Below are 14,482 nucleotides of genomic sequence, written 5' to 3' on the forward strand. Positions count from 1 at the left end.
TGTTTTCATATAATGGTTGTCTAATATATTGACTGTTCCTCTAAATTTGGTGTCTCCTGTTGCCATATTCAGCATCTCATCAGTGGGTTTAGTTTCATGATCCGTGAGTCCAAATGTCACTTTTCAGGTGAGATCTTCTCTTAACTCCCTCTTTTCATCCAATATACTTCCTATACTCTTTCTCTGTTTTTTTCTCCATAGCATATATAATCATTTAATATGCGATATATTTCACTGCATATTCATTTGATTTATTATCTTTTGCCTCCTTTAGAATGTAAGCTCGCCTAGGGTAGCAATTTTTATCAGTTCTATTCCCTGTTGTATGGATGTGGTTGAATACATCATTGTGTGCATCCAGGTCAGTAATTATGTTGAATATGATAGGACTGAGGATAGAATCCACTACCTTCTACTAGAGGTTGTTACCCCATGCCAGATTGTTACTAAACTTTTGGATACTTTCAGATCCATTTCATGGTATTAGCATCTAGTCCACCTTGTCTTCGCTTTATCCAGAAGGCTACTAAGAATTTGTTACTTTTTTTTTTTTTTTGCTGAAAATCTGATAGTTCATGCTGGTGGAAGCCCTCTGAGCTATCTATCTGGAAGTTCTTTCCCAAAAAAGGAAGTGGGATTCATCTGACATAACTGATCACTTCCGCTTTCTAACTGCATACAATCATCCTTTTGATAGCTAATTTTAAACCCTGTCCAACCCTTGATTTCCTGGAAAGGAGGTACTTCCAAGTTTGAGAACCTTCCATGTGAGGTCCTTCTGGCTTGAGCTCTGGGCTTGTTCACAGAATGGGCACATGCTTCCTGGAAGAGGAAGTCATCAGATGATAGTGGGTAGCACCACTAAGCTGAAAGGCTTAGGTTCAGATGGCATTTATTGTGTTGCATTGGAATATCATATCCTTTTTCTGATTCTAAGAGTCAGTTCAGTTCAGATCAGTCGCTCAGTCGTGTCCGACTCTTTGCGACCCCATGAATCACAGCACGCCAGGCATCCCTGTCCATCACCAACTCCCAGAGTTCACTCAGACTCACGTCCATCGAGTCAGTGATGCCATCCAGCCATCTCATCCTCTGTCATCCCCTTCTCCTCCTGCCCCCAATCCTTCCCAGCATCAGAGTCTTTTCCAGTGAGTCAACTCTTTGCATGATTCTGTGGTCTATAAAATAAAATTTCAAAAATATAGTATGATAGTTTATTGAATACTGTTTATTTATACCCTTCTGGCTTTTCATGTCCAATTTTTCATGCAGGCAATGAAGATCTGAGGTTTGGTATATGTTTATTTATATTGATTTTTGATCTAAAGGCTTTTTATTTCTCTTCTCCATTTCTGCTTTTCCCCATTCTTCCTGACACACCTGTGGTTTAGGTGTCTCCTCATCCCTGAATTATTACAGTAGCTCCCTAACTGACTCCAGGACTCCCGTCTCTTGCTTCTCCACCTTAGACTCTTCAGTCAGGCTAATTTCCTGAACCCAGCTGTTCAGAATGTGGTCTATGGACCGCAGCATCAGAATCTCCTAGGAGCTTGCTAGAAAGGCAGATCCTCAAGCTCCACTCAAAACCTAGTGAATCAAAATCTACATGTCAACAGGCCCAACATTAAAGCTTGAGAAGCACTGTCCTCTCTTCTGCCGTGCCATTCCCCTACCAAGGAGCACCCATAAATTCACATTGAACCATCCCTACATTATCTCTGTCAGAAATGACCCACTTTAATTATCAGGTGAGAAGTTTTGACATAAAGATGTAAGTATCCACCTATAGCATCTACTCATTTGTTCTGAGAATGAGAGCTAGTTTATCTAGATAACTTTAGAGCAGTTGAATTCAACTTGAATTGAATCCTTCAGGTAAAAGGCAAGTATATTGCTTTTTGGTAAGTGAAAGTTAAGAGGAACTTGGGAATCATATGTAGTGAGTTGGTTGGAAATATTCCAACTACGGGTTTTAGTTTGACACAGGTATTTTTAAAGTTAATTTCTTTTCATTGTATTTATTTACTTTTGGCTATGCTGAGTTTTCACTGCCGCACAGGCTTTTCTCTAGTCGCAGCAAGCAGGGGCCACACGTCACTGCAGTCCACAGGCTTCTCCCTGTGGTGGTTCTCTTGTTGTGCGGCACAGGCTCTAGAGGGCAAGGGCTTCAGGAGCTGTGGCTCCCGGACTCTCAAGTACAGGCTCAGCAGTTGTGGCGCATGCGCTTAGCATGTGGGATATTCCTGGACCAGGAATGTCCCCTGCACTGGCAGGCAGATTCCACCAGGAAAGCCCAACACAGGCATTTTTTATACTTAATCTTCAACATTATCTCATTTAGGTGGGTGTTGTTATCTCCATTTTACCTATAAGGAAACTGAGGCTCAAAAAGGTGAGGTTGTCCAGAGCCTAAGTATTGGGTACATTTCAGGCTATATCATAGCCATCCGAAATACAGTGGTTCGCACAAGTGGCTCTGTACTGAGCTGGACAGGTGACCAGGTGGGAGGCTTTGCTGATTTATGAGATCAGCCAGCTTCCTTCCCACATGTTGCTTCATCATCCCCCAGGATGTGGTTGAAGCTGGGTCTGGCCCTTGGGAAGAGGGAAAGAGAAAATGAAGAGCCCATAATTTTCTTATAATCCAGAAGTTCTACCTGTCATTTTTGTCATCTTCTGTTAGTCAAAGCTTAGCCACCTCACCACACCTAGCTGCAAACAAGACATAAAAATGTTGAAACCTGGGGAGTTGTTAACTCTAAGGAAGAAAGGAGGTGGCTACTAGGGGAAGACTACATAGGCATCACCTGATTTGCCATAGGCATCAAGTTGATTAGTGGAGGAACCTTGATTCAAACTCCATAACTACAACCTGTGATCTTTCTACCATTCTGTTCCACCCTTTCTCATAGTTGACAGTGAATGTTTGTTGAATTGTTGTAGACTGAGATAGTACATGTAAGCCTTTGGTTATTTGAAATTATTTCTTCCTTCTCCCCTCTCTCCCTGATTACCTAAGTGGCTCTGTGCCAAACTCTCACTGTTTTTTGATGACGTTAGTTTATAAAACAGGGAATAGATCGTCATCTTCCTTCAGGAGAAATACAATAATGAAACATAATCCACCAGTTCTTAGAGGTTCTGTGGAATCATATGCAATGTGTTAAAGGGTTAAATAATAGTAATTTTTTAACTATCAAATGACCATCCCTTTTAAAGTAGCTATCTTCAAAGTAGAGTGCCACTATGCAAAATATTTTTGATATTTTGTGTTGGTTGGTATGTCAGCCAGCTGTCGCTGCAGTAATGCTTTGTGACAACTTCAAAATCACAGAGGTGTGCATATAGTCATAAGCATTTAACCAATGTGTGTGTAGATCTCCTGGGGGTCAGCTATTTAGATTGGACCTAACTGACCAGCTCTACGTTAGGCGTCTCTCTTCCTCCTCCTGAGATAGCAGATTAGCTTGAACATATTTTTCTCTGGCAGTAGCAGAAGGATAAAAAGAACAAGTGAAGTTTTGTGAGGCTTCTTGAGGCCTAGGCTAAGAACTGGCACAACCTATTAGTCAATACAAGTCATGTGGCCAAACCTATGGTCAAGGTCCCTGGGAAATACTCTATACCTCCAGTAGGAGGGAAGGTAGTCAGGTGGCTAAGGATGTGACTACAGACTTAGTGAAGGGTTGGGGCCAACCAGGCAACCTGCCATGGCTCTGCCTTTAGCAAGTTATTTTGAATATTTGCAGTGATGTTAAATCTTTATCTTTTAGCGGTAGATTTGAATTTTTTAATAAAATAGCTAAACTTATGAATATAGTTAGAGGCTCAGGCTAAATTATCTTTGGGCAGAAATGTAGCTATTTAAGCATGTGAGATAATAATCAAACTTATATCTAAAACTGGCTCAGGAATATGGCCTTCATTGACAGAATAGTTGGAATTGATGTACAGCCTACCAAGGTGGTCAGCTGTTTGAAGGAATAACACTCATTTGGTTCTAAAATAATTTCAAAGTAAATAAACCACAGTTTGTGGTCACATGTTACCACTCTGCTTCAGAGTGGGAAGAGGAGTGAATAAGAGGCTCATCTCTATTTCCTTTGACTAATCCTGAGCAAATATGCTTTCTGTGCAGATTCTCATTGCCAAGTCCCCTCTGGCACCCTTCACCGCCTTTGTCTACACCATCGAGAAGGAAGGCTTGGTTCTTCAAGGTAAGATCTTCGGACAAGCCATTTCTTTCATCTAATTATGCTCAGCACTGCCCATTGTGGGTGATAATTACTGCTTTGCTCCTAATGGAAGCTCCTTCGGGACAGAATCAAAGGCCAAGAAGAACTAGCCAGTGATGTTGATCCCGATAAGATAAAAGAGATTGGCAATTGTGGCAAGAATTTGACAGAGGTCAGGGAGAATTACAGAGTTCCCTAACAGAGTGGGACAACCCAAGAATGAGGGACAAGTCGAGCAGGCTAGGAACTGCAACTCCTCCAGTCCTTTTTGCAGATCCCATGGGAGAAAGGACCCAGCCCTGCCTCAGAGCCTTCTCACTTAGCTGGGAAGAACCAGCTGGGCTGGCAGCCTGTGGGGCACTTTGTCATGGCTCCATGAGCACCACTTCCTCGGCCTACTTCTGGTTACTCTATTTCCTCCCCTTGTACTCAAGTCCCGACCAGGGACCAGGCCTTGCAGACCTGCACTTTGTGACATGGGCCTGAGTGCTGACTCGCGGAAGAGCCCCTCAAGGCCACAAGCTGAACTAATTCAACAAACAGGGGAGAAAGCGGATTGAGAGGCATCATTCCTTGATGTAGGATCAGGGTGGTTAGGAAAGGTGTCGTTTGATGGCAGGTCTGCAGAAAACAATGAAGAGGAGGGGGTAAATTCAAACCCCATTGAACTTAGCCCGGAGGGTCAGATGCCCCAGACTGCTTTGTAGATTAAGAAGGGTCCCCACAGAAGTGCTCAGAGTACACATCTGTCCCCCTACTGTTGGGCTGGAGACGTCACCCAGAGATGCTTGGCACACGTCTGCTCAGAACCTCCGAGGAGCATATTGTCTTTGCTGTCTGTGGGAGGAATATCTGCCCTTTAGGATTTTATAAGCAGAGTGCTTTCCCCAAGTTTGTGAAATAGGGTGAGCCCTTACAGTATTCCCATGGAGACACCTTGCATTATAAAGCTCTAGCAGGACTTCTAGGCAGCCGGCTGGACAGTGCTTCTGACTGAGGAACAGGCTCTGCCCTCCCTTTCCTTGCCTTCTAAAGCATCCACTTCTTAATGGATCCAGAAAGCAGCATGTTTGTTTGGTGTAGCTGAGCTCCACAGCAGGGACTCGGGTCCAGGGAAATTTGGAGTAAGAACTCCTGACCTTTGGCTCTTAGCCTTTGACTTATGCTATCCAAGTTCCTTGGTAAATATTTTTTTTTACAATTGCAAATATTGTTTTCTGACAAAGAAGCAGAGATTTTAAGACCAGATTAAGCAAAGCAAACAGCAGGCCCCTTTGTTACGGACTCTCTAAGGGTGTATAAGTAATAAGCAATCAGAGAGCTGGACTTGTGTTTACCCTGTGCACAGTGTGCCCCTCAGCTTTTCATTTTTAGAGCCTTGCTTAAAAGATTAGAACTCCAGCAAATAGCAAATTTAGACGAAGATTTCAAGAAGTTCTATGCAGGATTACAAGATAATTTCAGGAGGAAAAGAGCCCATTCTGCCCAGATAGTTTGTAGGAGAGCGTTGATATGGTGCCTATATCTTGATCGCTGGGCATTTTGGTAAACAACAGTTGAAAGCCTGGTCTTAATTGGATAACTTTGGGATAATAGTCTGGAAGCGAGATTCACAGAGTTGCCTCTCTGACTCTCATTGCTAAGATCATGATTTTGATGGGAAAGAGGAAGTTGTTTAGGGAAAGTAGAAACTGAAACCACAGTAAATTGGTAGAGGTTAGAAAGCTGCAAAGACTATTAGAAATAGTTGGAAAACGAGAGAAAGTGCATTACTAAAGGAGGCTGGCCTGGAACCGGGTGTCCAGGAAATAGAAACATTCAGGAAAGTCTCTGATGATGCAAGAATCCCAACCAGTAAATAAAAATGTCTGGGAGACCTCAGAGCCTTACCTGTTTGCTTTTGAAGCCACACCTTCCTCTCTGAGGTTTTCTGGAGGCAGCAGGAACCTTCTGCCCCTATCAGCAGTGCCATTTCATGTAAACCTCTGGGCATTCCCTCCCCTCTAGCTATGTGCTCCCAAGGCTTTAAGTAAACAAAGAGGAGCTCTGATCCTCAGAAAAATGGGGGCCCCTCCTGTATTAGACCCACCTTGGATTTCCGTTCCGGCTCTGGTATGTTCTTGAGAAAATCTCTGGAATCCTAGTTTTGTCAGCTTGAAAAAGACAATGTTGACCTTGACTCAGTGCTTTGCAAACTGTTTTGTGACTCATTGGTGGGTGATGAAATAAGGAATCACAACCAGCATTGGGGAAAAAAGAAAGAGAGAATAGAAAATAACAGATTATATCACATATGTTGTACTGCTTTGTGAAATATTTCATGTGTGATTGTGTGTGCATGTACATGCATTATGAGTTTATGTACAGAGGTTGCAGTGCAAAATGTTTTTCTTCATTGGATTGTGGTCATCAGCCTGGGTGATCTCTAAAGGCCTTCCCACTTCTCCTTTATCTGATTCTCTGAGGAGATGATGTACTTATCATTCACTTGAGCTCAGTGGAGTTGTGCCCTTGAGATCTTCACAACCTGGAAGGTAAAAGCTTATTTCCGCCACACCCCCCCCCCGCCCCCAGTTTTAACAGATGACTGAACTAAAAAACACCTGCACCATTTCCCAGGTTTAAAGCAAAGAAACCTTTGATCCCTCGGTGATAACCTTGGAAAGGTCTCAGAAGTCAAAGCCAAGAAGCTTTTCTTGTGAGAGGTTGCTCTGGCATGATAGTCCTGAAGTGGCATGCAGGTTGGCACCCACAGCTGTGGGGAGGTGGGGACATGTACAATCCTTGTCTGAGGGGACAGAGGAGGGGAAGGGCTGGAAGAGTGAGGGCAGTTCCTGGGTTACCAACTAAAGAAGAGCCAGCTGCTGTGGCTCCACTTTCCGTCTTTGTAATGGAGCCAACCTGGGGTGGCAGGAAAAAAACAATCCAAATAGGCTAGCCTGGCTTTTGGCGGGGGTGGGGGTGGGAGTGAGGGACAGAGCTATTAGTGAATCTGGGAATGATCGCTGGGTGCCTTTTATCCCCTTAGCAAGCCCCGAGATTCCTACCAGCCTGCTAACCAGGAGGTTTTATAATACCTGAAGAGCTCCAGAGTGCAGAAGCAGAGGGAGGGAGAGAATAAAAGGTGAGGCCCACATTGGATTTACCGGCTCTGCAGGCCACGCCCCACCCCGGTTCTCAAGGATTAGGATGCTGAGAACAAGCCTGCCACTGGGGGCCTTTCAGCCTTCCCGCCCTTTTGTTCACAGGGATGGGAGGGACAATAAAACGGCAGGCTGGGGAGACTGAGGGGCTTGGTTAGAGATTTCTCAGGCTGCTTTTTGAAACACTTGAAGGAGCCGGTCCATGCTATTGTTGTAGTAAAATAGAAAGCGGAACTATTCTCCTTTCGCAAGGAAAAAAGGAAGAAAGAAACCACCCCCACCCCCCCCCACCCCCCGCGCCACCCCAGCATCTTCAGGAGGCTGCTGGGCTCAGGCTGTTACCATGGTAATACTGCGTTGTTCACATCTTCTTTGTCTCCCATTGGTCCAGGATCCTGGCCTCTCCTGGTTGAGCTCAAGACTCTGGAAATACTTGGGCCCCTGGACCCTGAAAACATTTGGGCCCCCAAGGAGAGGGATCTCACAGCCCCCAGCTTCTTGATGGTTCAGACTCTGAGAGGGGCCAGGTCCCAACAGAGGAAGAGTTCAGCTGTTTTGTGCTACTCAACTGGGAAAGGTGGAAGGGGGTCAAGGAAGATCCCATTAATCCATTTTCCCTTTTGTTCGCAGAGTTCACCGTTAAGTCCCAGTGCCCAGTGAATGGGAAAGCTTAGAGGTTTGACTAGCTCAGAGTGAGGCCCAGGGTTGCCAGGACCTAGTGGAGAGGAGAGGGAAAAGCGAGACTTGGCTTTGGGAATTGGCTTGCATGGAGTTGGTCCACAGAACCGCATGGCTGCGGATGGGAAGGGAGTGTTGACTCTGAAATCCAGCTTGATCCACATCTATTCTGGTCATGTCCTCTGCTTCCCCAGTAAGCCCCAAATGTTGTGCCACCCAGAGCACAGCTGGGGCCCCTGGACCTCGGTGTCAAGGCCAGGAATAATGATTCTGTCCCTGAAAGCAGCCAGACTGTTGCTGATGCCACAGGAGGCGAAGGGAGCCTGAGTCTCCTGGAGCCACTGTGGCTTTCATGGGTAATAAAGGCCCGCCAACTTGGCAAAAGAGAGGATACCCTAGGAGAGGTTGGCCAGGGAAAAGGCAGGAGTGGGCTCGGAGTCTGGGTCGGGGGAGTGTCCTCCTTGATCACTCTTCCCGGCCCTCTAGTCTCCTTTTACTTAGGGATCTAGGAAGTGTTTGAAAAACAAAAACCAACAGGATAGAGGACAATGGTTTAGTTTCTCAACAGGTCAGAATTATGGGCTTTTAAATTGTTTTAAAAAAATAAAGATCAGGTCAGGCAGGTTGAATCTTGATTCTGGTGCTGTTTTATTAGTTTAGTTTGAATAAGCAGCATATACTTTGGGATGGGGAACCTCAGGGGAGCCCAGAGCACCCTGAGATAGGTCCAGAGAAGGTTCTGGAAACAAAGCTAGTTTCCTGTTTTTCCAACTACCCAGTATATAGGGACTCAGAAAATAAAAAATAATGATTTGAGAGCTGGGACGCTATATGCCTCATCTTCGTTGTAAAGTCAAAAATGATTGTTTGATCGCTTTTTTGAAGCACACTGGGAAAGACATTAATCTCCTCTGTTTGTTCCCTTGTCGCAAAGTTGGGTTAGATTCTTCCACCCCATTTTCTTAGTCACTGAGCCAACTGGATGATTCATTGAAAACTTTTTTGCCCCCAAATACCACCATCTGAGCTCATCAGATTTCAGTTACAATCAGTAGCCCATTTAAATGTTTCTGCCTAGTGGACTCAGAGTGACCCAGAAGATTCTCAGTCTGAATCCATCCATCCAGGTATGGAGGTGTCTGCCTGGTAAATATCACCCACACACCTGGCACAGCCTGGCATGCTCTTGGGAGCCTGGCAGAGAGCCCTAGGATTCAGCAGAGCAGAGTGAACTAGCTGTCACAGGGCATGGAGGAGAGGGCTGCGGATGCCTGTCTCATTGTCCTGAGCTGCTTCTGCCTGCCCCTCCAAGAGGCACTTCTGAGGGCAGAGAACACAGGACTCCCATTCACAGCGTTGCCCCTTTTTGCTTCACATCCCCTCCCTCCATGACAGCGTCCCACACTGGCCCTCAGCTTTCGGTCCCTTCTTTCAGTCTCGCTGTTAGCCTCAAAGACAGATTTTCTTTTTAATGTCGAAAATATATTTAAAATATGTAACAGTACAGAAAATAGTAAAGCCAAACCCATGACTCTAACATCCAGAATTAACAAATGTTAACGTTTTGTCAGATTTTTTTAAGCTGAAATATAGTTGATTTATAGCGGTGTGTCAGTTCCAGGTGTACAGCAAATTGATATCAATATATATATTCTTTTTCAGATTCTTATCCCTTATAGGTTATTACACAATACAGAATAGTTCCCTGTACAATACAGTAGATACTTGTTGTTTCTCTATTTTATATATAGCAGTCTGCATATATCAATCCTGGGGCTTCCTAGGTGGCACTAGTGGTAAAGAACCCACCTGCCAATGCAGGAGACATAAGAAATGCAGGTTCAGTCCCTGGGTTGGGAAGATCTGCTGGAGAAGGGCGTGGCTATCCACTCCAGTATTCTGGCCTGGAGAATTCCATGGACTGTATAGTCCATGGGATCACAAAGAGTTGGACATGACTGAACCACTTTCACTTTCACATGTGCTTTATGCATATAGTTACATGATTAACTGATAAAAATTATTCTACTCCTCTATCTCTCAGAAAGGGATCTTTTCATTCTATTCATCTTTATTTTCAGGTGAGGGGACTGAGTGCCAGAAAGGTGAAGTGATGCTCACTGCCTCAGAATTGGGTTTGTAGCCATTTCCAAGTATTAAGCCTGGGCTCCTGTGATTTTTCATAAAATCAGAAATGAGTTTGGGCCCCCTTGTCTCCCATCATGGCAGCCCCTGTGACAACTTACCTCTTGAGCTTCATAAGCCTCCATTGGGATAGTCTAGGCCCATTCTGAATCTTGAATCCTGAAATCCTAAGCTGTGATGGATCAGTCACATTGATATAGTGATCCTTCAAGGAATTTCCTTAGTTGGATCATAAATTTGGCTGGGTAGAAACATAACCTAGATCAACAGTGGTGTACAAGGTAGAGGTTGACTGCTTTCTCATGTAGCATTATGGAGGAATGCAGTCCAGAGCTGATATAGCAACTCAGCCCCACATATTAGTCCAGCTGCTGCTGCTGCTAAGTCGCTTCAGTTGTGTCCGACACTGTGTGACGCCATAGACGGCAACCCACCAGGTTCCGCTGTCCCTGGGATTCTCCAGGCAAGAACACTGGAGTGGGTTGCCATTTCCTTCTCCAATGCATGAAACTGAAAGTGAAAGTGAAGTCACTCAGTCATGTCTGACTCTTCGCGACCCCATGGACTGCAGCCTACCAGGCTCCTCTGTGGGATTTTCCAAGCAAGAGTACTGGAGTGGGGTGCCTTTGCCTTCTCCGATATTAGTCCAGAAACTCTGGCAATTCTCTTGTTGCTCCAGCGTGCCTGGGAGGCTGCCTTCATTGTAATGATCCGAAATGGCTCACTATCATGTCCTATATCAAGGCAGCAGGAGTTATGTGGGGCAGAGATTCAATAGGAGGAAAGGGCAGCCCCCTTCCTTAAGGATATTAACAAGAAGTTACACATATTATTTCTGCCAATCTATAGATGTATGGAAAGTAAGGCTGGAAAATGTAGTTGTTAATCTCAGTGGCCATGTGCTGAGCCAAATTTGAGGAGTTCTATTATCACGAGAGAGAGAGGAGATGCATATTCAATGATACATTTCGTTCAGAGGAGCATAGTTGCAGAGATTAGGCCCCAGGGTACAACAGTACAGACCCTAGAGCTGGACTTGTTGCATAAGGTGCAAATGCAGTATAAATATTGCAGTTTCTCAGAGTTACCTGGAAAATAGTTTGGCTCAGATAAATCTCTTTTCCGTTCTTAAAAAAACAAATGTATGTTTAAAATGGTATCAGGACATTCTTTAATAGAGTCTAAAACAGAGTAGTAGAGTATCACAGTCAGCAATGCCACCGAAGATCAACACCCAGAAATCTTGGTTCCCCTTCCAAAACAAAATCTCTGTCATGCAGAAACTTAGGACGTGTTTTGCTATTGTGCACTATTCAAGAAAAATACTTGAACAAGAGCTAGTGCTTATAGCACAAAGCAGAGTATAAATTTGGTTCCAAAGTCATAGACTAAACACATTTTTTTCCCAAAATGTTTTTTCTGTCTCCACCTTCAAAAAAAACCATGAAACAAAATGTCAGTTTGAATAAGGTTATAGAGAAAAACTTATTCCAAGGCCTGGACTATGGTTAGAATAGATCCATACTCCACTTTTGGACCCGGGAAGCCATTTGGCTATCTTTGCAGAGTTAACAATTTGCATTTGTGAAAATGCCCAGGTAATAATACCCAAAGATGTTAAATCAATTCAGGTTGTTGATTTTCTTTGAAAACCTCTTCCAGAAGGACTTGGGGTTCTTTCTGGAATATGACTTAGGCTCCATTTCAGTGAGTTCAGGTAAGCAGGTATTTCTTCAACATCTATTGTATATAAACCATGGTGCTCAGGATAGAGAGGCTGATTGAAAAAAAAAAATCCGGTATTTTAGCAGTTGACAATCTAAATAGTTAGCTTAAAAACAAAGTAGCAAACTGCCACACCTATTATCAAGGCTCAAACAATGGGATCTGAAAAGATAGAGGAAATACGACTCATTCCATCTGGGATGATGGAGGAAGGTTCCTGAGAGGACAAGGGACTTGAACTGGATGTCAGCTCCTGAATACTGACGAAAATGGCCTTCCATTGTCTCTTGACAGAGGCCAGTTTCTTTTGCTGTTTGAGGACAGATTTGGGCACACTGGGGAATGCTGATTAGTGCCGTGTGACTCATGTTGAATCATGCTGACTAATGTGTTCTAAATGGATTGATTCAACAATAAAGGGGACACTGAGAGTCAAGAGTTCAGATCCTGAATTTTATCATGTGATGAAGTGTAAATCACTTAGCCTCAGTACTTCATTTTTTTGTCAATTAAAATGTGCTCCTGATGAGAAGCCAACAAATCACCTTGACTAGAAAGTGCTTTACAGAGCTCAAGGATAACAGAAATGCTTAACAACAGTTCCCAGGACAGGCTTATGCAACCTTGGGTTATTCATAGTCCACACAGAATCAGAGCATCCATCACATGCTGCTCCCCAGCCATGTGAAACTTCTATTTCCTCACACATGCCATGAGAACTGACAAATAGTGCACTGCACTCACAAAAACTGACAAACAGAGGCGCTTTTGAAAAATCTTCCTATATACCTACTGGGGTGTCTCTGTTTCTCAACAACAAATGTCGCCACAGAACTGAGAGCTTGCATCGCACACACAGCTCTTTCTCTCTTTTGACATCTCCGCAGCTAGACTGCTTGAGAACCTGGCCTTCCGTGTCCAGATGTTTACTGAATTCTGAAGGCCCCCCCAAAGGGCCCAAGTTCCTTTGTTGCTCTCCAAATCACTTCCCACAGAGACTGACCGATGTCCTGAAGGAGCCCTTCAATAGGGAGGATAAATGGAGGCAGATGAAGACATGACCCCCTGAGGCTCGCCCACGTCTACGCTAACAAAGGGTCTGAGGCACAACCTTGTAAGGAGCATTTTGGTCAGCAGCATCCCCTCGAGAGGCCAGGTCCCCCCCACCCCCGCCAGGGCTGTTTTCAATGGCTCCCATCGCAGTGGAAGCCCTAGGCATTTGTTCAGGGCTGGGATGTGCTAGGTGTAGCACAAAACATCTAAGTCATAGCCCCCAGCCTTTGTGAGGGCTTCCTGGCTACAGACGGCAGCTGGCTTTCTCAGGGGAAAACCTGGGGGCAGTAGAGGAAGCTGAAGGGGGGCTCCCACGTCTCTGGATGACCTCTTCCCACCCGGCCCAGAAAGGCTCCCCTTTTGTTCACAGCTATCGGCAGTCTAGCCAGGGCTGTGGGGCCTTAGCCCACACCTGTGCTGAGTTTCTGGGTGTCTCTGGTTTACGAAGCCATTGGCTCCCTGTGTAATAGATAGATAGGTACACATGTCAGAGGACTGCCACCAGAAGGAGAAATTTATTTAGGCTGCTGGTGAGAAGTTAGTGCATTTCATGACAGCGATGGTTTTTCAAACATTCTTTCTCTCCCTCTCTTCTTTTTTTCCCTTTAGACCAACAGAGGCCATAGGGACACTATGACCTTTGTCTCGAGCTGATGGGGGCGTGATTTGTGAAATGAAACAGGACCGGGCTGCTTGGAAGAAGGAAACGGAAGCCAACATAATGGGGATTAATTAGTTGATTGCTGTTGAGATGGTAACAGATTTGCCCCCCCACCCCTTTACCATTGAGCCAGCCATCTCAGACCTAGCAGGGAAGGTGAAGATGAAGAGGCCTTTGTTCAGGTCTCTAGATGCTTGGGGCTGAAGGCTTTGCCGCCATGGGATGGCAACAGCCATAATAATAATAATTTGCACTTATATAGCACCTTTCAACCAGGCACCTCAAAGCGGTTTAACCACATTAATTAATTAAAGCCCACAATCCCCCTGGGGAGAGGAGGAGGAAGACTAACAGGATTTGTAATTACAGGAGGGAACATTTCCGAATAAAGTATTGTCCACCAAATAAAAAGAGTAGGTGTAAAGGAATTGGGGTCTCCAAAGAGTAACTGATTCAGAAATGAAATCTTGGAAGGATGAGGGAGGCTGAGGGAGGGCATGGGCGTGGGGGTCTGCTCTTGTGTCAAAGGGAGGTCAGTGGGCTCAGAATTCACTGACAGGTTCGGATCCAACTGAGAAGCAGGACACGTATGGTATTAGTGGCATTTGGAAGGTCATTAGTGGTACATGTATTGTGGTGTAAATTCAAGTTTCACTGGTATATTGTGTAGAGCCCTGCAGGACAAAGAGTGAGATTCATGCAGTGTTTAATAAAGGATGAAATGATTTCTTTATATTTAAAGCCTAAGGCTGGGCCAGTCAATGAGCAAATCAATCAATTGGTGACCCATAGGATAATTTAGTCATTTTCAGCAGAAGACCCAGCCTACTCCTCGCACTGCA

The 14,482-nt window shown here is 44.7% G+C and overlaps 1 protein-coding gene across 1 annotated transcript in view; it reads left to right on the forward strand.

The window, feature by feature from the left end:
- The window catches only part of RAD51B (RAD51 paralog B), a 608,130-nt gene extending 594,095 nt beyond the window's left edge, over positions 1–14,035 (forward strand). Inside the window, exons 10-12 of the mRNA XM_052646678.1 lie at positions 4,139–4,217; positions 10,138–10,191; positions 13,589–14,035. Coding sequence (XP_052502638.1) covers positions 4,139–4,217; positions 10,138–10,191; positions 13,589–13,605 — 150 coding nt within the window. The 3' untranslated portion in view covers positions 13,606–14,035. The remainder of the gene's footprint in view (positions 1–4,138; positions 4,218–10,137; positions 10,192–13,588) is intronic.
- Positions 14,036–14,482: the final 447 nt, after the last annotated feature.

The sequence above is a fragment of the Budorcas taxicolor genome, chromosome 10 (genome assembly GCF_023091745.1).
Source record: "Budorcas taxicolor isolate Tak-1 chromosome 10, Takin1.1, whole genome shotgun sequence".
Classification (NCBI taxonomy): domain Eukaryota; kingdom Metazoa; phylum Chordata; class Mammalia; order Artiodactyla; family Bovidae; genus Budorcas; species Budorcas taxicolor.